This window comes from Fusarium solani (genome assembly GCF_023522795.1).
Source record: "Fusarium solani strain SB1 chromosome Unknown bctg00000005, whole genome shotgun sequence".
NCBI lineage: Eukaryota > Fungi > Ascomycota > Sordariomycetes > Hypocreales > Nectriaceae > Fusarium > Fusarium solani.
In genome coordinates this window covers 1,872,469-1,896,403 of record NW_027072153.1, presented here as the reverse complement: position 1 = coordinate 1,896,403, position 23,935 = coordinate 1,872,469, and the positions used below count along the sequence as shown (strand labels likewise).

The following is a 23,935-nucleotide window of genomic DNA, read 5'->3' as shown; positions in this document are numbered from 1 at the left end:
GGCATCCATTGCACGTGATGAAGCCTGCGAGGCGTGAAACAAGTCATCTTGACGCCAAGGCAGAATTGCCGTTACCCCTGCAACCCACGACGCGAGTGCCGTGTGCATCTCCGACGCGATCGACAGTCTCCCCTTGATCAAATACAGCATGCTATCACGCAGAAGAGCAGTCCTAATCTGAGGCCCCATCATGCATGATAAAGAACCTGTCGAGTCGCGTTCCGTGTCATCAAGCTCCGACACACCCCACCAGGTCATCCTTGCACGACACCAACCATCCCGAAGAGGCCATTCCAAATCCCGACTCGGATGCTTTAATTGCAAGCGGAGAAGAGTCAAATGCGACGAACGTCAACCAGGATGCGCGCGATGTGCACGGCTAGGCTTGAGGTGCCAATATCCACCGCTAGCATGCCAAGCCCTGCCCGAAACACCAAGACCTCCGCTGACGAGCTTGGCCCTGGATGATCTGAGATTCCACTATCAGTTCTTGACCGTGGCATATCCGAGTTTGCCCCTAAGGGGTGATCATATCTGGTCGCAATGCGCGGCCATGACCCACGGCGTGAGAGCTTCTTGACAAGTACATCTACAGATAACTAACACGACTTCAGTACAACTACCTGGCGCATGCTGCCCTGGGTCTTGGTGCTTCTCATCTATCGCAAAATGGCAATGTCAATTACAATGCTCAAGCGCTCCAGCACCGAGTCACAGCCATCAATCTCATTAATCAGCAGATCGCCGACACTTCACACAAGAGCATTGCCGATAGAGATGCTCTGTTTGCGGCCCTCATGTGCATCGCTGCACAATCTTGTCTCATGCCGCATGGAATGACCGAGTACCTGGTCATGTCGAGAGGAGCTACGCTTGTCTCGACTTCCATGATGCCTGAGTATCATCGGTCTGTGTTCAGGAGCTGGACTCCTGACGCACATATCGATAATATCCGGGACATCATCACCGATCAACCCAAGGATATGAAGATTATAGAGGGATTCAAAGCCTCTGCTTTGGCTCTTGAGCCCCACTGTCGGACAGAATGTGAAAAGATATACTGTGAATCCATGCTCAAAGCTATATCCTGGCTTCCGACCTCTTCACTTGAGGGTAAGTAAAGTAGTAGACCTGAATGTTATCACCACTGACCAAACATATCAGCTTGGAAAGAATTCGTCACCCTCTTCATGATACCCAGTTATTTAAGCACCGAAACCTTCCAGTCATTTGTCGACCCAAGCAACCACGTTGGCCAGCTCCTCATCATCCACACGTTTCTGCTGGACTACATCATTGGAAGGTCTGTTCTCGCCCTTTCAGAGGAACCAAAGTGTCCAGGCCGCAAAAATATGGTAATCTCCTGGACCGAGGAAGTGGTAGACAGCCTCCCAGAGGATTACAAAGAGCACGGGGTATGGTTGAAAGATTTTTGCCGTGTCCTCGCCAGGCAGGATGCGCGATATCTACTGAGCCCTTGATGACTCACTGCCGAGTCTTTTAGTTCTCGGGTTACTCCTTTTGGGCAATATAGGAGACCATTCTGGCTTCTCGTCTGTCTGCGGATCCCCTGACTATCCACTCTGTGGTGGCCATGACCTTGGTCTGGAGGACATGGCCCCTTGCTAATGGCAAAATAAAGTTTCAAGCTTTTTTATTAGCTTATTCTCGGCTTCACGCCATGTGAAGAATCATCTGACCACGTACGGGTTCATCAGGGTTGGACCGGGATCGATGCCGGTCTAGAAGTGACATGCTACACGACTGGTCCAAGACGTGGGCCAGTACAGCTGCCATCCGCAGTCAATTTCTGATTGAGACAGTGATTCAAATACGAGCTTTTTCGGGTACCGGCGTTGTCGTTAGTTGTGGTGTAGTTCATTAGTTCTCAGCCCAATTCAACCGTCAAGCTTCCAGCCAGCTTCTAGCCACGAGCACGCAATATTCTTTCCATTCAAGAGAACAGGATCTCCCTCTTCAGACCTCACTAACGCAGCCGGACTCTTTCCGATGGAGCTTGTTCAACTGGGCCCACTGTGAACTGGGTACGGGTAGATGAAGTCGGAGCCGCACAGGTTTGTCGCGGTCGCGGAGCCGCACCCTATCCGGAACTGATAGCTGAGTAGTCCACTGTGGCGCGTACTCACAATTCTGGTCAGTCATAGGTTGCCTTTGGGTGTTCCCCGTGCGTGTGACAAGAAGCTTGGTCGATATAGCCTCTTAGATTAACTTGCATCAGATAACCTTGCGATGATGCAATCGATCTTTGGCAAGATTAGGATAGATCGAATGTCTGGATAGTCTATAGCATGCTTCTGGTCCGATCTAGAACATGAAGAGCTGTCCCAGGGCCATGGGTATGGGAGTCGATTGAAGGCCAAGCAAAATCTGGCAGAAGATACTTAAATGCTTCGATCCTGAGTTTAAATCTGCAGTATTCAGTCCAGTTTTCGTGTTCATCCCTACTGATTGCTCTTCAACATGGCCAACAAATCTCGAGGCAGCTGGTTCAAATGGTTCGCTGATGGCGATAGCCCACGGGAGCGGAAGCTGATCACCAAGCTCGATCTCCTCATTGTGCCGTACGCGGTCCTCGCTTATTGGGTCAAGTACATGGATCAGTCTAATCTCAGTGAGTAACTATCATCACCTTCTTGGACTTGACTTACTCTGGATAGATAATGCCTACGTATCGGGGATGAAAGAGGATCTAAAGTTCGAGGGCAATGAGTTGGTTAAGCTGCAAACCTTTTACGTCGTCGGCGCCGTCACTGGACAGATTCCTTTGATGTTCTTGCTCACTTATATTCCCATGCATTGGTTGATCCCCGCCCTCGACATCCTCTGGGGCGTCTTCACACTCTTGCAATATCGAGTGACTGGGTTTGCTGAGCTCGCTGCCTACCGATTCCTCGTTGGATGGTTCGAGGTTCGTTCCAACGCCCTTTCACCAGGGACATGATGTTAACGCCGCAGTAGGCTGCCTTTTTTCCCGCCGTGAACTATCTTCTTGGTACGTTACCCAGCAGGACTACCCAGTTTCTCATACTCACGTCATATAGGAGCTTGGTACCGTGGTGACGAACTGGCTAGACGTGGAGGTATCTTTTACATCGGTCTATACCTAGGAACTCTCACTGCCGGTCTCATCCAGGCTGGAGCCTCGGCCCAATTGGACGGCGTCCACGGTCTCGCCGGTTGGCGCTGGATGTACATCATCTGCGCCATCATCACCATCCCGATCGGCATTCTCGGATATTTCGTCATCCCAGGTACCCCGGAGCAACCTAACCGAGTGTGCCTGTCCCAAAAGGACATCGATCTCAGCACCGAGCGACTATCTCGTGCTGGCCACCAGTCCCATGGAAAGCTTGGCTTGAACACTCTCAAGCGTATCGCCATGAAGCCGCAGTTCTGGACCATCATCCTTCTCGACGTCCTTTTCTGGAACTCTCAGCTGCATACAAGCTCTGGAAGTTTCCTGCTCTGGATCAAGTCACTCGAGCGCTATACCAAGGCTCGCATCAACGAACTCGGCACCATTGCCCCGGCGCTGGGTATCTTCTACGTCCTGCTGGTGTCTTTTGCTTCTGACTTATACCTTGGACCTGCCTGGGCTATTACGGCTGCGTATACCTGGAATATCATTGGCCTCATTATTCTTATCGTCTGGAACGTCCCTGAAGCTGCGAAATGGTTTGCATTCTCCACCATCTACTCGGCCAACGCCATGGCGCCTGCGCTGCACGGTTGGGTCAACACGCAGCTGAGAACATCGCCGGCAGAGAGGTCCTTTGCCCTTGTTCTTATTACTGCCATCGCCCAATCATCTACCGCATGGACCTCTCTTCTGGTTTACAAGACAGTCGAAGCTCCTCATTTCGTCAAGGGCTTTTCCTTCTCACTTGGATGCTCCGTTGCCCTGGTCATTGCGACGCATCTGCTAAACCAGTATCTCAAGCGACGGGAGTAAGTCATGAGAATCATCTTGCAGCACACATATGCTAACTTCACACAGTCCCCAAACCGTGGATCCGGCTTCTCAGGTTGCTGTCGAGGAAGCGGCTGTCAGCCCCAATCTCAAGAGCGCGAGTGCTAAGGAGACCGAGAGAGATGGTCTCAGCTCATGAGATGGATGGAACACGCACTATCATGTGATAGATAGCCGCCACTGAGCGTGGCATTCACTTCCAATGTTGAAACGTGTTCTAAAAACAAGTCCCTTAGGGGTGTTCAATAATAGACAGTTGCCTCCAACCAACTCCTAACCTGACCACTATTATATACAAAATACAGCGAGTTAATAATCGGCGAACCTCTTGATAATGTTAGACATCTTGGCGCCCTCCTTCCTCCTCCTCTCGAGTTCTTCTGTAGCTTGAGCCAGCTCCTCGTCCGTTGGCAAGTTTACCACCATCAAGTAGAGGATATTCTGATTCCGTGTTAGCTTATCACTCTGCTGATATCAAGAGACTTGACTTACCTTCTTCACTACCTTCTTGATCATCCCTCTTGGCGATGGAACTGAAAGCGGTCCTACTTGCATCTTGTCTCGGTCTCCACTCATGCGAGATCCAAGACCCGGCCTCATACTTGTGGCTGGCTCAGCTGGCTGTCCGCCATAGGGAGCATGCTCAGCTCTCGGTGACCCCAGTGACATCATGCCTCTTGTACGCAACACATGATCCTTCAGAGTGTAGTTGGCACCTGGCTGTCTAGCATCATAACTCGAGCACCAGTTACCCATCGCGCCCGCCATACGCTCTTGTCGAGTCATTGGGGGAGGATTGATATGACCTCCCGTGATCAGTGATCGGAAAGAGCCGCTGCTTGCGGGATGGGTGGGATCGGCATATCGAGAGGTGAACTTGGGGGTTGGACCCTGAACAAGAGAGCTCCCGTCGTTCTTGGCAGCGAACTTTGCTTGTGCCCTCTTGTCAAAGTATTCTCTCACGTAATTTTGAGTGCCTTCCAACTTCTCCTTGGTCGACTTTTTTGCATCGCTTTCTGCGGCAGGGTCTTCCAGGACTGGAAACACGAGGGGTGCAGCCTCCGGTAACTCGACTTCTCCATAAGTCTTGCCCTTTGACTCCTTGAGCTTCCCGAACATCTTCTGACTTGTCGAGGGGTTCTGGGAGGTGGCAATCGTAGAAGAGACGTCGGCAGCTTCATGAGGCTTGTCTGTCTCGGGGCTATAAGTCATGATGAGACAATACAACCCACGAGGTCCAAAGAATTCTTTGTTTGCCTTGTCCAAGAATGCATTCGTCCTCGTCCTGTTTTGGATGTCCTTTGCTACCATGAGCGTGGCCTGGATAGCCAGTCCGACAACCATTGGGAAATGAGGGATGAGTGAAAGAGGCATGGCGGCAAGGTTGATGGCATCGATCCATGGTGATGCTTGTGTAGATTTGTGAAACGTCTCGAGAAAGTCCAGAAACATGTCTTGGGTTATGCCAGTGTCGTTCAAGGCTGGTGCATATGCTCTGATGAAGCCTCGTCTGCGTGTCTTTGGTCTGCGCTGGGGAAGGATGACTGGCTGGGACAATTTGCTCATGGTTTCCGTATATGGAGGAGCAGGATATCTGTTGAAGAGATATTGGCCGAGATCGGGGGTAGTGCTCGTCTCTTGGGGGGGCTCGTACTGTGGCAACAGTTCATCCTGTGCCTCGTCTAGTTCCCACTGAGCATCTTCTTCTGGCCGGGCCTTGGCATCACCAGAGAGTTCATGGACGCCAGTAGCTGTGTTGTCTGTTGAGGTTGGAAAGGGTCGAGTTGAGGCTGCATCATTTTCGGAGCTTGGTGGTGATGATGAGGCCTTGCGACGTTCTTTGTAAGAGGTTATGCCCTCGGACGCCAAGCCAATGCCGCTGGCTATGCCCTTGACAATGTAGCGCTTGAGAGGATCGAGACCTTCTCCTGACATGATGTTTCGCAGCGAGAATGAAGAGTAGAAATGTCGGTATAGAATTGGTAGTATAGAAGGATCAGGAGATTAAATAGGAATGAGTAGAATGATTCTGGATTAGATGAGTTGAACATGTTGAAACTGCCAGCTATATACTCATTCTCTTCGTATATATCCAAAGAAAGGAGGTTTCCGTTTAACGTTGCAGCATAGCCACCCAATCCCTGCATGAACGATTACGGCAGGCTATAGGGGTCACTGTTGCAAAACCCCAAAACCACCGGAAGAGAGACAAAACGGGTTAGCGAGATGGGCAACCCGACCCGCAGTACATTGCTACGTGTACCTCGGCATAGATTCTTAGATTTTTTTTCGCGTTACAGAGGATGTAATCAAAGCTGCGGGGTCGCTGCGGACCAGCAAAGCAGATTTCTATCTAGTCCTACAGACATCGGCCGCCACCATGACGGTCGAACTGGACAGCACCAACACTCAATTGTCCTCTTCCATCTCTTCCTCGTCCGATTTATTGAGCTGCTGCGCATCGAGTTAGTAGTGGAAATGTATCTGACGACTTGATCACGCTCACAATCCAGAGCCGAGCAGCCTCAGCGATGGACAATATGCCCCCTTTGTCACAGCGGATGAAGTCGCTAGACCCATTTAAGCACGAGGTTGCTACGCTAGTCCGCTGCTGACCAGACGCGGGATTACTGCGGTAGTCCTCTGCTACCTCACTGTCCCGCTCCTCATTCCAAGTTTGGGGGGACGTTAAGATGAAGACCGTACACAATGGTCATGGCCAGGACGTAGAGTCGAGACTTTGAACCCCAAATTTCAACCAGATACCATCATATAGCGAAAAACATCAGGCCCTCAAAGTCGTTGCCATATATGTATGTTTTTTTTTCTTTATGGGCGTCGACATTTACACATTTCCAGCCCCATCAGGGTAGGGACTGGGTGACGGCTTTCCTTGTTTCTGGAACAGGCGCGCTTTCGATCAGGACAATGGCAAAACTAAAGTTGTTTGGTGAACTGGTTTTGGAAGAATCAATTCAGCTTGTCGGGACCAAGTTCTAGATATCGCGTTTTGCGCATCAATATGGTGGCAAATGGTTTGCAAACCGACTACCATTATGGACCTGATGCTGCGAACTGTCAATTGGACTGGCAGAAGGCCACCGCGCGGGCCCGCTGCTAGTCCGCGGTACATATCTCATGCTCACACGAAGTACTCGGATGACTAAGGACCAGAGCGCCTAAGCCCAAAAGGAAGTGACAGGGAGTTTTGCAACAGTGACCCCTATCGCCCACCGTAAACGATAACGAGCGAAACAAGCACCCCTCGTCACCAACAACCAAGCGAGGACACTAATTGCCGTGAAGCCGTTCATGGTCCCATCAGCGAATCAGATTACAGAAACGAATCTCTCAGTCAGCACTATTCCCGCTCGGAAATCGGCACGTCGCTGACGACGATCGCTCGTTCTCGTTTAACTTTTCTGGATGCCTCTTGAACGATCGTTATCGTTTAAACTCCCCTTCTTTCTATCCTCAGCTTGGCTTGCTTGCGTGACCATCCTTGGAATTGCATGCGTCTGTCACTATGGATCCAAGCGGTTCAGCCAATCTCAGCATTCGGCAATCGAGGCCACCGATGAAAAAACGCCCTGCGAAGCTGTTTCATAAAAAGTCACGGACAGGCTGTCAGCGGTGCAGAGCCCGCCGCGTCAAGGCAAGTGCACCAAATTATAGTGGTTGGCATGTCCACTAACAATCATCAGTGCGATGAGGCCAAGCCAATATGTTCCAATTGCACTCGACTAGAGTTAGATTGCGTCTACGATCGTGCCAAGTCCCCCAGCTCTCAAGCCTCTGGTGGATCTACGCGACCATTTCTTGCAGATGAGAAGATCGTAGATCCTCCCGAGTCTGAGGCGCGGAGAAAGCTCGAACAGCGACTGTTCTATCAGTACATGACTGACACTGGCCCGTCCACTTCCATGGACGACATCGCCTACGAATTTTGGGTAACCAGCCTTTGCAAAAGGGCATTGACTTCGGACTCCATCCTCTACGCCATGTTCATGGTGGTTTCTCTTCACAATGAGCATCGCAGCAAGTACACCGACAAGGAGGCCGCTGAGACTTGCCGCACATATCTCAACATGGCTCTTCGTGAACACCACAAGGACATTGAGAACATGAGCCTGGAAAACGTTGATTCCATCTGCTTGGTGTCAAGCATGTTGCGTCTGTACGGCTTCGTCAAGATCCAGCAACGAGTCCTGGATCCGTACGTCCCGCCTATCAACTGGCTACGCATTAGCGGAAGTAGCACGGCTGTGTTTCGGAAAGCCTGGGATCTCATCAAAAACAAACCCGATTCTGTGGCCTTCAAGATGATCGATGCCGTGTCGGATTATCTTGACGATAACAAGAATGAGGAACTACGACGAGATTTGATGCACCTGATGCGTCGAGAGGAGCCGCATGAGCTGGAGGAAAGTTGGGACCCGGAGATAGAAGCAGCGTATGGGGGAGCAGTCAGTTTCATTGGGGGTATCTGGAAATCCATGAACCAGCGCGAACCTGCAGCGACCGTGGGAAGAAGGGTAGTTGTCTTCCCCATGATGATCCATAAGCGCTTTGTAGACCTGGTCGAGGAGCAACGCCCCCGGGCACTTGTTATTCTGGCCAACTATTTTGCTCTGATGGCCATGCTACGCAGCTTCTGGTGGGTTGGGGATTCTGGGTCCCGTGAGCTGCAGGCAATCATCGAGGTGGTGCCGGAGGAATGGCAAGGATTACTCCGTTGGCCGAAGCAAGTGTTGGAAGAGCAAGTAGTATTCACTGATGACGACTGAATAAACGACGAGATTACGCAGCCCATGAAACAGCCCTACCGATTCTCTCGTCTAAGAGGTCTGGATTAAATGAACAGCCCACCACACTAAGGGCCCTGCCATTCTCGCTATCGTTTAACTGTTTAGGTGTGCATCGGTTGCGTGGCGCAGCCCTACGCCTGCAGATCAGCAGAAACACACCCAAGTTAGCGGCAGGAATAAGTGAGAATGCAAGGAAGAGGAAGCCAAGACATTAGCTATATATGAGAGCTGTGTATGCGGGAGGTTTATCGAAAATATCCTCCAAGACATTCTCTACCTCGAACTCCATCCCATCATCATTTACGCAGTCAATAATCCTACACCACATCTACAACATGACAGACTCCATCTCGGCGGCCAAGCTCGCCATTTATATCGTTTTTGCCCAGCCTGCCTTGTACTGCTTGTTCAAGCATGGCAAAGTTGGCTTCTTGGGCTGGTTCTACGTCCAGACTTTTTGTGTCCTCAGGATCATCACTGGAGGTATCGGCCTTCATGGCTCCAACACCTCGACCGGATCGATTATTCTCAGCAGCATTGGCCTGTCTCCCTTGCTTCTGGCAGCATCAGGCGTTCTGCATGAAGCGTGAGTATTCCTATTCCGAGTCAAGAACTCTTGTCTAACTTTCCATGCCAGGCGACGAGCAACGAACCCTCGACTCAACAGAAAGCTAGACGTGCTACTCGAGGTCCAATACCATACCCTTGTCGGAATCGCCATGGTCTTGATCATTATTTCCGTTATCAACTTGCAGAAAGGGGAATCTATATCGACTATGAAGATACTTCTCAAGGTCGCATCTGCTCTGGTCGCGTTGTCTTGGGTACTCCTGGTGCTTTGGGCTTTGTGGTCTTTTGGAAAGTCTCGATCCACGTCGATGGCTGGACCTGTGCCTTCGATGTCGGGCGGTAGACTGGTAAGTTCATCTTATCGTATGTTTTGGATGCACAAATGCTAACTCATCGCCACCATTAGCTCCTGAACGGTACCTTGCTGACAATGCCGCTCACCGGCCTTCGACTTGCCTACGCCATTGCGTTCCTCCAGCTCAAGATCTCAGACCCAACCTCAGGCTTCCTTACCTCCAAGGCGATCGAGGTGTGTCTCAATGTTGTGCCGGAGATGTTGGTCATTCTGATCCTGCTTGTCGTTGGTGTCAAAACCAGGTCGTTGAAGCGGGAGATTCACAAGCTGGACACCACCTTTCCTACTGAGCAGGGCTACGAGATGCCGAGTCAGCGAGAGTAAACAGTCAGGAAGATTGTTATCAACATCGAGCATCTACTGGGGTCGAACTTGTTTTTTTTTCTTCTTTCCATGTCTATCGATAGTGTCGTACTCAGAACAGGGAGTCTCGAGCGCAAAGCAATTGGTTTTAGTTTATACTTTGTAACATGTTGGAAGTTAAGATAGGTGATGCATACTCATGAGTACCCCTCTAAATCAATTATTCTCAAACAACATATTGGTCTTATCGCAAATGAAAGTTACAGACTGCATCATATAGCCGAATCATGGTCCAATAGGCAAATAAAACGATCGAATGTACTTGCCCGGACCGACTCAAAGACCTTACATTCGGGACCTGTAAGCAATCGCGGAGGGAGCATCCGAAAAGATAGAACATGTAGCAATAGCTTACAAATGTAGAGAAACAGGCGGTTATCTTGGAGTTTATGAAACAGGTAATCAATTCCGAGAATGGGACGTGATAGTCAGCATGGCAGTCCAGGCATGTCTCCGCGCGAGGTGCAGAGAGCTCATTTCCACGGCCATGGCAACATTTCTATATAAATATATATATTCAACCGATCGTTATTTAACTGACATGATATTTGGCAGTGTTGATGGAAGCTTCTCTCCAATCTCAGCAGATTTAAAGAGTCGGCCCCATGTCCCGACATTCCATGGCATTTCCCCGCCCAAACATGGATTCTGACATGACGCTTATCGGCAAAGCCGACGCAGCCCGAGTCCGATGCCGGAATGTCTTTCCTCATCGATAAAGGCCTCGGTTTCATTGGACGTCTTTCGGTCCATATAGTTCTGATACTGTGCCAACTTTCTAACCATCCATCTCAGCAACAACACAGCAAGACATCATGGCTTTTACTGTTCTCTCAGACAGCAACGTCAACCACATCCTCGACAACTTGTCGTCTTCGGATGTCGTTGACCTTGCCAATGCTCTCGAACGGGCCCTCATTCAGTACTCGTGCAACAATGAGCAGCAGTATCAGCCGCATCGCGCCGTCGTCAGCCGAGATGACCAAGTCAGCTTGTTCATGCCTGGAACCACCGACCAGCTTCTGGGTGTCAAGATTGTCGGCATCACCCCGACCGAAAAGCTCAAGCCGTCAGAGCCCGGCCTGAAGAGTGTTCTTACGCTATGCGATGCTAGGGGTCAGGCTATCGGCACCTTGAATGCCGCCGCTCTCACGGCATTCCGCACGGCGCTTGGGTCCATGCTGCCCTATCGATTCCGCAAAAACACCGAGAACATTGTGGTTTTTGGTGCAGGAAAGCAGGCCCTCTGGCACATCCGATTGGCCCTCCTTCTCAAGGAAAAGGACATCAAGAGTGTCACCATCGTCAACCGTTCAGCCCAGCGAACGCAGGAGCTGATTGAGTCGCTCAAGTCTAACCAGAACTCCCCATGGCCTTCTCACATCGACCTTAAGGCCTTTGATCCCCAAGGAGACCGTGACGCAGCCCTGGAGTCATTGGTGGTCGATGCCGACGTCCTCTTCTTCACAACCCCCAGTACACAACCCTTGTTCCCGGCCAAGTACCTCACTTCTGAGAAGGCCCTAAGCAAGACACGATTCTTTGCGGCCATCGGCTCTTACCGACTGGACATGCAGGAAATCGACCCAGAGCTCTTGAAGCAAGTGGTGGATCCCTCCAGCGTTTTCGCCTCTGCCAGCTACCAGGGAGGTTCTGTTGCTGTCGACAGCCGTGACGGATGCTTGCAGGAAGCCGGAGAGTTGGTCAAGGCTGAGATTCCGACAGAGAAGATGCTCGAGATTGGCCAGCTTCTTCAGACCAAGAACACTGAGAAGCCAGCCGATCTCACACAGTGGCTAGAGACTGGCTTCGTCATCTACAAGAGTGTCGGAACGGGTGTTATGGATTTGGCCATCGGTCAAGAGCTTCTGCGGCTCGCCAAGGAGCGAAATGTTGGATTGACTGCAGAGGAGTTTTAGTTCAAGTAGCAGCAAAAGTAAATAGAAGAATACATTTGTTATACATTGTCATAGTATCATGAAACGACCGTTATATTATACGCACTCTAAAGGTACTCCCATCAAGCCCAAACCTCTCCAACACCGGATCAAGCCAAAAATGCGTCCCGCCTCGGAAGTGGTCCTCCTCAACCGGCCCCGCCATGATGCGCTCTCCAACATCCGCATCCTCGAGTCTGCCCACCAGACTGTCCACCAACTCCGCCAGGTTCAAAGGATACGAATTGGAAACCATGTTCCTCAGCTCCGGTCCGATGACGCTTATGTTGCGTCTCAGCACAACTCTGCCCGTGCCCTCCTTGTCTGTCCCCTTGGACCAGCCTTTCATCTCGACCCCATACGCGTGGTAGTCTAGGAGGTTAACAATCTCCTCCTTGTCCTCTGCGGCGAGGGACAGTTCACAAAAGCCGTTGGATACGCGCGGCTGGAACTTGGGGTCGATCGATTCCAAATATAACTCCTGGAAGCCCCTCCACGACTTGAACTTTTGCTTGTGCTTGTCTCTTGCAAGCCCAAACAGGAGAGGCAGCACTTCTTTGAACGTGACCGGTCCGTGCTTCCCTGGGAAGAGAAACCGCTTTCGGATGCCCTGGTATTTATTAAACACAATGCCAGATACTTCGTGGTCGTAGAAAATGCGCAGAATCGTGAGGTCTTCGTGCAGGCTGTGCTGGAGGTCGCCCAGAGGGAGTGGTTCACAACTAGGGACGGGCTTGACAAGCTTGACGGGCTCGACGGGCATGTCGGTTTTTGTCATGAGCAAGAAGGCCAGATGAGGGCAGGCAGCTATCAGGCGGAACTCTCGGGGATTGCCCGTCTTGCGCAGGATCATATAGATGGGCGCCCTAACATTGGTGTCGAGGAGAAAGATTTCATCCCCAGCTTCGACTACCTCGTCCAGCTTGCTTCGACTCATGACGAAGATGACGTCCTCACAAGAAAATTCCCTGGTGTTATTGATCCTATACCATCTTTCCCCGCCGAAACCACGAAGTCTGGCCGGACGATTCTTGATCGACGCCAGCCTCGTCAGGTTGAGAGACATGGCCCCAGTATCGGCGTCTACTGTCGCATTCTGGTGCCAAGGCCTCCTATCAAAGACGGTCTTTCTCAACTCACTTTCTACCTCGAAGAAGGACCCGGGAAGGAACCGCACCAGACGGTATTGTTTGTATCCCTTCCAACGGGTCGTTGTAGGCCCTGGCTTTTGCCGGTGTCTCTTCACCTCGACAAGGGAATTCTCCACGTTTTCCCAGGCCGGATTCTCTTTATCATTGCTCCCAAACAGCTCTTCCCAGGCGTCTCCCCTCCAGTGAGGCATCCAAAAGGGCATTCCGGCTTCAGCTGATGTACCCGCTGCCTTGAGGAGCAGCTGGGGTGCGCCTCCGCTGATGATGCCGTGGGCGAAGAAGCCTATTATGAGATGTTGGAGAGATATTCCATAGTCAGGCCGGATTTGGGCACCCTCTTTCATAGAGGAGAGGCCCATTACTCCATAGACCTTGTCCCGGATGTCGGACGACTGACTCTTCCAGGTGAGCGTCATGAACTCGGAGAGATTCTCCTGCATTACCGAGCCTCGGGTTGCATGCTGGAACCACGGTGCTCTGGTCTGCTCCCATAGCCAGTCGCGGCTCGACAGACGCTCAAAGTGCGTCGGCGTGGAAGGGTCAGCCCAGAAGATCTTATCTCCGATGGGTATGGCGATGCGTGGCGGGAGGATGAGTTCTTGAATGATCCACACCCTGCTGAAATACCGTCTCTCGAAAAGGCTTCGGATGTTGACTGGCTCTGTCTTGCTCGGAAGTTGCAGCTCCTCCAGGTGTTCGAGCTCATGGAGAGGGAGCCGTGGAGGATGAACACCCGGTTTCTTGAATACTATGTCATCACCGAGCCAGAGAAAGACCTGAAAGCATCCCGTGAAGAGCTGGCCCATCTTGGCGATCTGGTCAGCTCTCTCCTGTATGTCTTCTTGGTTGATGCATATGGCGTCGACCCAGACCATCCGTATGCCTCTCGAGGGACGGAGGTAGCGGAGCATTGCGCAGCAGTTACGGGTCTGGAGGAGAATATCCCAGTGCTCGCCGATGTAGATTGGGTGACGCCTAGAGAAGGTTTGAGATATACAAGCTATAAAATGTTTTGGTTTCACACTCACAAGGTGTCGTCTCCATCTTCACCTCCCCAGGTATAGGAGACAGCCTCATAGTCGGGGAAATTGCCATCGTTGTACGTCTCCAACGACAAGTGAACTACGTCTGCTGGCAAATCCTTCTCTTCGGCCGTGAGGCATATAAGCCGAAACTCGTCTCTTTCCAGAGTGCGCCCATGGATGAGAGACTTCTGCGTCCTCGAAGGCGGGCCGGAGATTTGAAGACAGTCGCGAATTTCTTCTGTCAATGCGGCAGTCTTCTCTCGTGTATATGATACGCTCGATGGCCAGTGGAGATTTAGCTGCCCTGCCTTTTCGTCGGGCGGCAACGGAGAAACTGGGTTGGAAGGATGCTCCCTCAGCTGCTGGAGCTGCTCATGAGCGGAAGCACCGCAGGCTTTGCATCTGGGGACGGAGTCCTCCCCGACCCAGACGATGGGGGATTGGCAAGATGGTGGGTGCCAACGGGTCATGGCGAGGCTTTATTGGGAGGGTATGCTGATCTGAGAGGCATGATGACCCCGCAAGATGTGCGGCTGAGGTACTTTGCTCGGATAGTTGAATTTGGTTGCATTATTCCATACTATTTAAGATCAAAGAGAGAAATAAGCCTTGTTTCTGCCTGACCTGAAACTAGGACTATCCGCAGACGGGAAAAAAAAGTGCTGCAACGAGATGAATCTGACTGACGTCCCGCCTTCGCAGTGTCTCGTACACCTCACATTTACACCTACTCCAAGCTCAACTCAGGCCTCTCTAGCCCGAGCTCAGCGCCCACTCAGCTTATAGCGGCAAGAGCTCAACTCAATAAATAGAAATGAGCTTTAGTGTGCTTGAGCTGGGTCTGCAAGTTAAGTGGTGTTTCTGTTTTAGGTAGTTCGTCGGGCCAGGGTTACATTGGTCGGGCCGGCCGGGTCGGATGAGGCCTGCGGCGGCCGAATTCATCGGGCCGGCATCGGTGGCTAAAGGAGTCGTAGAGGATTAAAAAGATTAGAAACCCTCAGAAAAAGACTTGAGCACGATATTTGCTTACCACAAGTATAAGGAGAAGATATATTGCTTTACCAGTTGTGGTCTATCTTCAACTGAGTCGTTTCCCAGAAAGCAGTCCAGCCAATGGTTATAGAACGACGGGACGTAAGCCCTCTGGTCAACCCTTCAAGTATCACTTTTGGCCTAGAGGATATGGATTCTGTGGTAGATGGCAAAGGCATCTCGGGTCTTGACATAGATAGGAAGTCATATGTTGCTTGTCCCCAATGACCGATCAACAATGAAAAGCAACAGGCTAGGAAGATCCCATACAAGGTTGATCGCTAGGACATGAACAAACTTATTTTAGGAACTGCGGAATGAAATAACACACAGAGGTTATTACTCCAAAAGTGAGCCGTTCAAACCAGGCTGGCTGTACGCTTACCATGCCAAGGATTATTGAGAAGAGATGCCAACATTTCTAGACAATTCCTCCTCCACAAGCATCTTCATACTTCGCAATCATATGTATCTATCATATTGGCTCCCTTTTTATTACATGAAATGTAAAACTTGAGTCAACCATCTCCGCGGTCAGATGAATCCTTTAGGCACAACCGAACAAGGTGATATGTCAAAAGGCAGGATGCCAAGACATGGATTTTGAGCTCGCTTGCGCACAGCCATACAGCTTACCCGGGCGTCAACTAAACTGGTCCGCAGCACAAACAGTTGAGGCTTTTACACGCCTGCCAAGACGCCATGACTGGAAGGTCCTTTAAATGCGACCACAGAGCGCTCGGATTTACCAAACTCGGACAATCTCATGACCTTGGGCTGATTCAGGCCCAGATGGATTTCAGGCTGTATTTCCAGCGCCAATGTATATATACGTCATCGGTGTCCCGTAAAACGTTGTCTTGAGCTTACTTGCACTACATTCAACTTCATGATTTTGGTTTATATCTAAATTACTCATTAATACACGTCTTTATCGGCCAGAAAGAAATCATGGAAAAGGAAAACCTTAAGGTGTCTGAGAACTCTGCAGAGGCTGCGCAACCAGCCGAGCAACCTCCATCCTATGATGCCACCCACCAACAAGAATCATCAGCACCTGAAGACCTACCCATTCTCGTCCTCGATGACTGTCACATCTACTCCGCATATGCTCCCTCCCGCACTCTATACGAGCTCAACAGTCCCCCGGCCTATAACACGACCGATGTCTACGGCATCGAAAAGATGCGATATCGCGTCGCCAATACCGACTCGGAACCAAGTCTCAAGTCTCGTCTCGACCACATATACGACTTTAAGGCCGAATTTGTGAGCAAAGGCGAATTTGGGGGCGCGAACGGAAAGAATGTCGTTCTCACGGGGCAGACGAGTCAGAAGCGGACATTTCCCAAAGTTACAATGTCGCAGGGCTTGTCTACCAGTTCTTTCAAAGTCGAAGGACTCTTAAAGGCAGACACTGATCTACGAGGACGACTTAGCCGAGGGAAGGCAAACACGATAATTTGGAAGGATGCTCAAGGGAGGGTCATTGCTGAGGAAACACGCCCACAACGCGACAAGGAGGGTAAGATTGAGAAACCGCCTCGACTTTCGATCAAAGCTACGGTTGAAGAGAAGCTGTTTGATCTGCTTGTCGCTTGTTGGTGCGCTCGCGTATGGAGGGATGCTGTCAAAGACCTCCGTGAGCCTCTCACGTGGGAACAATGTTTGTGTTCCAAGTGCATTGTGAAAACTCGTGCTGACCTTTCGTCGCAGTCAAACGAATCGCCTCCACAAAGACCTCCGGGGCAGCGGGTATCTATGGTGGCGCACGTATGGGGACCAGGTACTCATAGCTTGGCAGCCAGCCGGGTAGGAAGCGTTGAGCGATGGTTGCGATTAGTGACTGACGGCACAAGAAATTCTATCAGAGTTTGACCAACCAAAGACGCTTCTTATGCTTTGAACCAAATAATAGACGTAGCAGTCGAATGGAAATGGCCTATTAATACTCGTTTGTTCACTCAATGGTGCATGCTCCCGTATCGACAGCCTTGCAAGGTGTCTCCGCAACCGAGAGGTGCTCATTTCGGTCACCAAGTTGGTAGCGAAAGCAGCTCGTCGGCTGGAGAGGTTAGATCCGTTGGGCCGCTGGGAATTCAGCCGAGATGCTGATCAGCGACAAACGACAATGAGATTGTTGAAACGATCCATCGCAGACTTGTCAGCCAGATCGACAGCACGTATCCACCATTCCGTACCAAGTGCCGACGTAAGGCTGCGAGTTGCGTCTTGGTGAAGTATGCGCTCTCGTTGGCAGCCTGCAGGCCTACTGCCAGTCGTTTGCTCCCCCTACTGGAACCTGTCTTCACACCCAGCAGCCACACATTCTCCGTCACTTGTGATGGTTTCAGAATGTCTAAAAATAAGCGTGCATAATCCCCCGTCAAAGCTTGGGGCTGTCGCATAAACATGACGGATGACCAATATCGCGCTCAATGCCGTCACACTGCTCATTTCCACCGCATCAGCCAAGAAGGCCGCTAGCGGCAGCTAGAAGCAATGTTTCAACAATCGACCTTCTTCCTTCAGCTGCCAAACACCCGCAGATGCCGAGATGATGCGCCCAGAATCAACACCATCGCCAGCCACCCCGTTCGTTAGACCTGTCTCGCCTCTCTCGTCAAGAGCGCATGGTCTGAACGTTCGGGCATTGCTCCCAATCTGAACCAGTCCGGTTTCCCCTTGGCGTTGTCTTGGTCGCTCTCACCGGAAAGGACCCCTTTCTAGCGTCGCATCGTGGCGTGAGCTAATTTACCCTGGTGCCTCAAATGGCCGTGCCGAGGGGATGGCCAAGGACCAGGGGGTAGCTTTTAGGCGAGATGAATAAAAGAAGCTCCTCCCCTCCCGGTGGTCAGGTCTCTTGTCAACTGGCCGAGTCTCTGGATAACTTCATTGTAGGCTTCCAGGGAGTCACATCGGAGGGCAAAGGGTCTATCATGGCTCCGACAAGTCGCATCGCCTTCGTGGCGATGTCATTCCTCCTTTCAGGACGTTTCGCAGCAGCTGGTGAGTTCGACTAACACGCTCCGTCAGTATTGTCTCGGCTGACACGGTATCGACGCGTCTAGACTGCGATATTTCTGGCAACTATACTATTATCGATTCACCCGACGATACCAAAGGAGTTTCCTCTTGCACCGACATCGACGGCTCATTGTCTCTCCTTTTCGATAACGACCCATCCGCATGGCCATCCGACAAGGCCTCAGTCGACCTCGGCGACATCAGTTCCCTCACTGGCGACCTGGTTATCTACCCTCACAAGCATTCCAAGAAGACGGTGGTCACGGCGTCTGACCTCCAAACTGTTGATGGCGAGTTCTCGATATGGAACACGGGTGAGGGAAGCACAATCGACGAGTTCGACCTGTCTTTTAAGGCGTTGGAGGAAGTGGGCAAGAACTATGTCATTACTGGAGGTTTCGCGAAGCTCTCGATTGAGCACGACAAGGACGTGACGGTGGGCTCTATGATGAGAGTCACCGACACTCAAGTGGAGGAGCTGGAGTTGAATGGGATTCACACCGTGGATGGCGACTTTTCCATCGATGCGAATGGTGATATGAAGGAGCTTGTGGCTGGTGCTCTCACGACGGCAAACAAGGGCTTTGCCATTTCTCAAAACTCTGCTCTGGAGAAGATTTCTTTCCCCAAACTCAAGACCGTCAAGGGAGACATCACCATCTACAAGAACAGCGCGTTCACCAAGATTGGGCTCTCGGCTCTCGAGTTTGCAGGAACCATTTCGGTCACTGCCAACGGAGACAAGCCCGTTGTCATGTTCCCCAGGCTTTCGTCTCTCGGAAACGGCAACACTACGGCGACTTCGACGTTTGAGGATGTGAGTAAGATTGGGTTTGCGTCGTTGAGCAAGGTCAAGGGTTCTCTCACCTTCCAGTCCACCGCGCTCGAGGACCTCACGATTCCTCTCATCAAGAACCTCGAAGGCACCATCACCGTCGAGGATAACCCCTCTCTGACGACCTTTGCTCTTCCCAGAGTGACTTATGTGCAGGAGATGGACATTAGCGGCAACGATGAGCTCACCAACATTACGGCCAACGCTCTCAAATCTGCTGGCACCATCTCGATCAAGGGCCCCTTCACCAACGTTGAGTTCTTTAACCTGGAAAAGGTTGAGGGTGACTTCAAGGTTTCCGGCGACAAGTCCATGGACTGCAGCTGGTTTGATGCGAACATCAAGAAGATTGTCGAGGGAAAGTACTCTTGCGTTGGAGACCACGAGAAGAAGGAGAGGAAGCCTAGTACCGGAGGCATTGAGGACACTGAGGGAAACCCAGAGGATTATATCAACAGCGAGGACAATGAAGACGACAGCGACGGAAGCAGCAGCAGTGGAAGCGGAAGTGGAAGCGACAAGAGCTCAGGCAAGGAGGGATCCGACAGCAGCGAAGGAAGCTCCGGCAGTAAGGGCGGCCTCTCCACGGGCGCAAAGGCTGGCATCGCAGTCGGCGTCGTACTAGGAGTCCTTCTCGCCCTCGCCGTAGCCTTCTTCCTCTGGCGCCGACGACGAACATCCGAAGAACAACCACGCCTCGGCAGCAGCTCCAGCAGCGCGACACGCACAAACCCATTCGACGGACAGCAGCTGGGCGTGCACACCAAGATCGAGGCCAACAACCCGAGCCCGTCTCCCAGCCTGGGCACGCTCAACTTTGGGCGTAACTCGCTCATCGAGTCCACAGGTGGTCTGTCCGATGCGTGGAAGACGATCCGAAGGGTGAGCGACTCGTCGGGCGGGTCGACGACCAAGGAGGGGGCGAGCATCCTCAAGGAGTGAAAGCAAAGCGTTTTGTTTGAAGTTTTACCAAGTGATACCAAAGTCAAGTCAAGCAAGAAAGTCATTACCTATACCTAGTTAGACGTGGGCAGGAAGCGTACTGCATCTCATAGTGTTAATTTCGTAATTTGGGGAACCATACGAGCAAGACAAGAAGGGTCTGCTCTCTCCCGATTCATTTATCACACTCCTTATCACAATCCGTCTCTTCCTGCTCAACGAAAAAGAATGTCAGAGAACCGCTGAACCACTTAAAGTCCACCAGGCTAAGACACCCTTGTGGAGAATGGCCTGAAGATCCCCAACTGCTGCCGCTCAATCACGGAGCTCACCACCACTGTCTCGAGCATCTTACAGGAAGATGCAGCCCCACAGCGTGATTACGAGAGGTGGTTCCTTGCTGCGTGTAACCCCCTCATCAGCCATCAAACAACTTAACCGATCGACGCGCGGCGAAACGGTCGGTGAATTTCTCGAGACAAAAAGCTGTCCTTTCTCGACACGTTCGTTAGATCTTGAACAGTTTCCTGTGACTTCTCTTCCCTGAATTGACCTCTTCTTGTGCCTTTTACCCCTCCAAGATGACGTCGTATCCTCGCCCAGACTTTGAGCGCAACCCCCTTCGCTGGGAGACCCTCAACGGACAATGGGACTTTCTCTTTGACGACGCCGACACTGGCCTCGCAGAGAATTGGCAGCGCACCGGCCTTCCTGAAAAGGTCAGCGTCACCACCTCCAACACGCGCGAGGGCGCCTCGGCAGAGAGCGATAGCGTCGTCCAGAAGATCGTGGGCGACACCCAGGCCTTGATCCAGAACAATATCTTTTCCGCCTCGTCTCAGACGACAAACCCCAAGACAAAGATCAAGGTCCCATACGTGTTCCAGTCTCCCGCCTCGGGCATCAATGAGCGAGGTGTTCATGAGGTTCTGTGGTACGAGCGTGCCATTTCTGACCTGCGGAGTGCACAGGAGAAGGAGCAGGGACATCGCCTTGTCTTGAGGTTTGGTGCTGTCGACTATGAGGCCACTGTTTGGCTGAATGGAGAGTACATTGGTGGTCATCGTGGTGGACATGTTCCCTTCGAGATTGACGCCACTGACGCCGTGAACGCTGCTGGACAGTCGTCCGCTCACCGTCTGACCATCCGCGTCTACGACTCGGCCTATGACTTGACACAGCCGCGAGGCAAACAGTACTGGGGTGCCAAGCCCGAGAGCATCTTCTATACCCCCTCTGGTGGTATCTGGCAGTCAGTCTGGCTGGAGGTTGTTCCCTCGGCTCGCATCGCCGATAGCTCTTCGGGCACTGTCATCAAGTCCAACGACATCCACGGAGGTCAACTCCGCAGTATCATTGTTACCAAGGGCAGACGAGTTGGCAAGGGCTACAGCGTTGAGCTCGAGGCTAGCTTTGCTGGTGTTCCGGTGGCCAAGTCAGAGAAGAAGGCTCTTCCCGGGAGACCGACACTGTTGCGGTTGATTTGAGCGTGCGTCTGTCTGAAGAGCAGAGGTCCAAGCTGCCTCAGTCTGTTTTACAAGATGCTCCTCTCGATAATGATTCCTGCTGGCGGGATGGTGTTGCTCTCTGGTCTCCCGAACACCCTCAGCTATACGACCTCGTCATTCGACTCTACGACAGCTCTGACAAGGTCATTGACGAAGTCAAGACCACCACTGGTATGCGGTCTATCGACTGGACCAAGGGCGATGGTCTCTGGCGGCTCAACGACAAGCCTTACTTCCAGGCTCTATGCCTGGACCAGGGCTACTGGCCCGACACATTCATGACGCCCCCGACCCCGGAGAGCCTCAAGACTGACATTGAGCTCGCAAAGAAGATGGGTCTCAACGGTTGCAGAAAGCACCAGAAGGTTGAGGATCCCCTCTTTTATTATTGGGCTGATAAGCTTGGCTACCTCGTATGGGGTGAGATGGCCAACGCCTACCAGTTCAGCCAGGAATACGTGGAGCGCTTCAACGCTGAGTGGACCGAGGCAGTGAAGCTGGTTATTAACCATCCATCCGTCGTGACGTGGACTCCTGTCAACGAGAGCTGGGGCTACGGTTCTCTCAAGGACAATGTTGATCAGCGTAACCACATCCGACAACTCTACTACCTGACCAAGTAAGAATCCCACGGCTATCTTTAGAATTTTACTCACACATAAACAGGAGTCTTGACAACACCCGAAGTATCAACGACAACTGCGGCTGGGAGCACGTCATCACTGACCTCACAACCTTCCACGACTACAGCGACGGCCCAGAGCTTGAAAAGACATGCGCCAGCCTCGACCTCATCACGGGCCAAAAGGCCGGCCGAGACATGTTTGTGCCTGCTATCCCCGGTGTTGAAGAGGGTGCAAAGCACAAGCCCGGCGCACCAGTCATGAACACCGAGTTTGGCGGAGTCAACATTGCCCCGGCCAAGAAGGAAGACGGAGAGGAGAACCGTGACTGGGGATACACGACGGCGACTAACCCCGATGACCTGGTCAAGAGGATTGATAGGCTTGTTAGGGGTACCATCGAGGGAGGATACTGCTGCGCCTTTGTCTACACACAGCTGTGAGTACCTAGATCGAAAGCAGGTTATGTTTGGATTTACTAACCGTCTCAAGTGCCGACATCGAGCAAGAGGTCAACGGTCTGTACACATTCAACCGTGAGGAAAAGCTGGACTCGACCAAGGTCAAGGCGCTCATCACAGATGCGATCCAGACCTTTTACAACAGGGTCAACAAGGCTTGAGTGCTAGGCTGAACAGGAGTAGATATGGGGTCGTAATGAGAGAAAGACCCCTTGTAACTACGATAGCTAGCCTTTCGATAATTGGAGCTGCCAATTGAATAAATAGCCTTTTTGAGTCCTCGTCATCATACTTTCCGTTATGATTTTGGATCATGCTGTGTGTTTGCTCCGCATGACCACAGATATGGGCAAACGGATATGAAAATCTACTCACATCGAGTCTACCTTATTGTTCAAGTACCAATTGGGAAGACCAACGCTTGTCAAATTATTCACCTAGGTTTACCTTGGTGAGGAGAGGTCTGCTCATTTTGATTGCTTGACGGTTTCATGTTTGTAGCTGGCGTGACAAGAGATAAGACGCAGCCATAGTAACCAACTACCCATTCACTCTCCTCAGCCAAGGTCTTTACTCCGGTAGTAGCTGTAAAGATTTTTATCATCATTGAAGTGAGGGTATCGGAACAAGCTGTGCCTGAATACTCAGGCTGAGATGCATGAGATCCAGTTGCAAGCTGAAAGATAGCCCAACCTGGTATTTCTAGGATTCGAACCAACAACTCGTATCTCAGCCCTTGAGAATAAAAGCCACTTCGAGACTCGTGGATGTGACAATAACAAAGAAATCTCTTCCTGCTCTCCAACGCGGCAGCCATCACGCGTCGCTGGACGCCACCTCGCTAAGGTCTCAAAGTGCATAGTGCAGGGGTGTAGCACACTGTACCCTCAGTCCACGACAGCGCTGTTTGTATGACTGTTTGAGATTCATGAGCATCATTCCTTGCAAGGTTACAGACAGATTAAGGCTAAATTTCTCGTCTAGTCTCCTCTTTCCATCCTCCTCGGGGCTCCATGTCGAGGTCCTCTCCGCAACCCCAACCAAACCCCAAGCAGGCGAATAAAGGAATGTTTGCTTTTTACGCACGGTGCTACTTCTCGCGTAGCAAACAAGCAGGATGTTTATCTACAATTCACCACAAAACAGCAGAACAAAGTTAGAAAGTCTATTAAAAAGGTCAATGAGGCATCGCATAAGCTCTCCATGGTTTCAGACACGTCTACAACCCCAATACAAGCCGCCCATTGCCGTCAAACACTATCATGAGTTCATGACTGCGGGGAGAGCTGTCCAGGTCACGTGATCTT

General features: G+C 51.5%; 10 protein-coding genes across 10 annotated transcripts; 8 read left to right on the top strand and 2 right to left on the bottom strand.

Annotated features, from left to right (window-relative positions):
- Positions 1–553: 553 nt before the first annotated feature.
- On the top strand, positions 554–1,481 carry MRS44_009040 (uncharacterized protein; the record flags this gene model as incomplete). Its single annotated transcript, XM_046284105.2, has 3 exons — positions 554–565; positions 615–1,113; positions 1,165–1,481. 3 exons carry the CDS (start codon positions 554–556, stop codon positions 1,479–1,481), a joined length of 828 nt encoding a protein of 275 aa, XP_046132502.2.
- Positions 1,482–2,481: 1,000 nt separating this feature from the next.
- MRS44_009039 (uncharacterized protein) lies at positions 2,482–4,130 on the top strand (the record flags this gene model as incomplete). Its single annotated transcript, XM_046270962.2, has 5 exons — positions 2,482–2,632; positions 2,679–2,929; positions 2,980–3,013; positions 3,063–3,969; positions 4,019–4,130. 5 exons carry the CDS (start codon positions 2,482–2,484, stop codon positions 4,128–4,130), a joined length of 1,455 nt encoding a protein of 484 aa, XP_046132501.2.
- Positions 4,131–4,300: 170 nt separating this feature from the next.
- Positions 4,301–5,926, bottom strand: MRS44_009038 (uncharacterized protein; the record flags this gene model as incomplete). The annotated part of the gene is made up of 2 exons (XM_046283675.2): positions 4,301–4,432; positions 4,484–5,926. 2 exons carry the CDS (start codon positions 5,924–5,926, stop codon positions 4,301–4,303), a joined length of 1,575 nt encoding a protein of 524 aa, XP_046132500.2.
- A 1,748-nt stretch (positions 5,927–7,674) lies between these two features.
- Positions 7,675–8,778, top strand: MRS44_009037 (uncharacterized protein; the record flags this gene model as incomplete). Its single annotated transcript, XM_046272756.2, has 1 exon — positions 7,675–8,778. The coding sequence occupies one exon, from the start codon at positions 7,675–7,677 to the stop codon at positions 8,776–8,778; it is 1,104 nt and encodes a 367-aa protein (XP_046132499.2).
- A 356-nt stretch (positions 8,779–9,134) lies between these two features.
- Positions 9,135–10,048, top strand: MRS44_009036 (uncharacterized protein; the record flags this gene model as incomplete). The annotated part of the gene is made up of 3 exons (XM_046276396.2): positions 9,135–9,385; positions 9,437–9,716; positions 9,776–10,048. 3 exons carry the CDS (start codon positions 9,135–9,137, stop codon positions 10,046–10,048), a joined length of 804 nt encoding a protein of 267 aa, XP_046132498.2.
- An 854-nt stretch (positions 10,049–10,902) lies between these two features.
- On the top strand, positions 10,903–12,006 carry MRS44_009035 (uncharacterized protein; the record flags this gene model as incomplete). Its single annotated transcript, XM_046276395.2, has 1 exon — positions 10,903–12,006. The coding sequence occupies one exon, from the start codon at positions 10,903–10,905 to the stop codon at positions 12,004–12,006; it is 1,104 nt and encodes a 367-aa protein (XP_046132497.2).
- A 70-nt stretch (positions 12,007–12,076) lies between these two features.
- On the bottom strand, positions 12,077–14,670 carry MRS44_009034 (uncharacterized protein; the record flags this gene model as incomplete). Its single annotated transcript, XM_046280087.2, has 2 exons — positions 12,077–14,150; positions 14,204–14,670. The coding sequence occupies 2 exons, from the start codon at positions 14,668–14,670 to the stop codon at positions 12,077–12,079; spliced, it is 2,541 nt and encodes an 846-aa protein (XP_046132496.2).
- Positions 14,671–16,183: 1,513 nt separating this feature from the next.
- MRS44_009033 (uncharacterized protein) lies at positions 16,184–17,028 on the top strand (the record flags this gene model as incomplete). The annotated part of the gene is made up of 2 exons (XM_046276394.2): positions 16,184–16,898; positions 16,949–17,028. The coding sequence occupies 2 exons, from the start codon at positions 16,184–16,186 to the stop codon at positions 17,026–17,028; spliced, it is 795 nt and encodes a 264-aa protein (XP_046132495.2).
- Positions 17,029–18,171: 1,143 nt separating this feature from the next.
- On the top strand, positions 18,172–20,036 carry MRS44_009032 (uncharacterized protein; the record flags this gene model as incomplete). Its single annotated transcript, XM_046276393.2, has 2 exons — positions 18,172–18,241; positions 18,304–20,036. 2 exons carry the CDS (start codon positions 18,172–18,174, stop codon positions 20,034–20,036), a joined length of 1,803 nt encoding a protein of 600 aa, XP_046132494.2.
- A 581-nt stretch (positions 20,037–20,617) lies between these two features.
- MRS44_009031 (uncharacterized protein) lies at positions 20,618–22,789 on the top strand (the record flags this gene model as incomplete). Its single annotated transcript, XM_065621152.1, has 4 exons — positions 20,618–21,463; positions 21,547–22,163; positions 22,211–22,606; positions 22,660–22,789. 4 exons carry the CDS (start codon positions 20,618–20,620, stop codon positions 22,787–22,789), a joined length of 1,989 nt encoding a protein of 662 aa, XP_065477224.1.
- Positions 22,790–23,935: the final 1,146 nt, after the last annotated feature.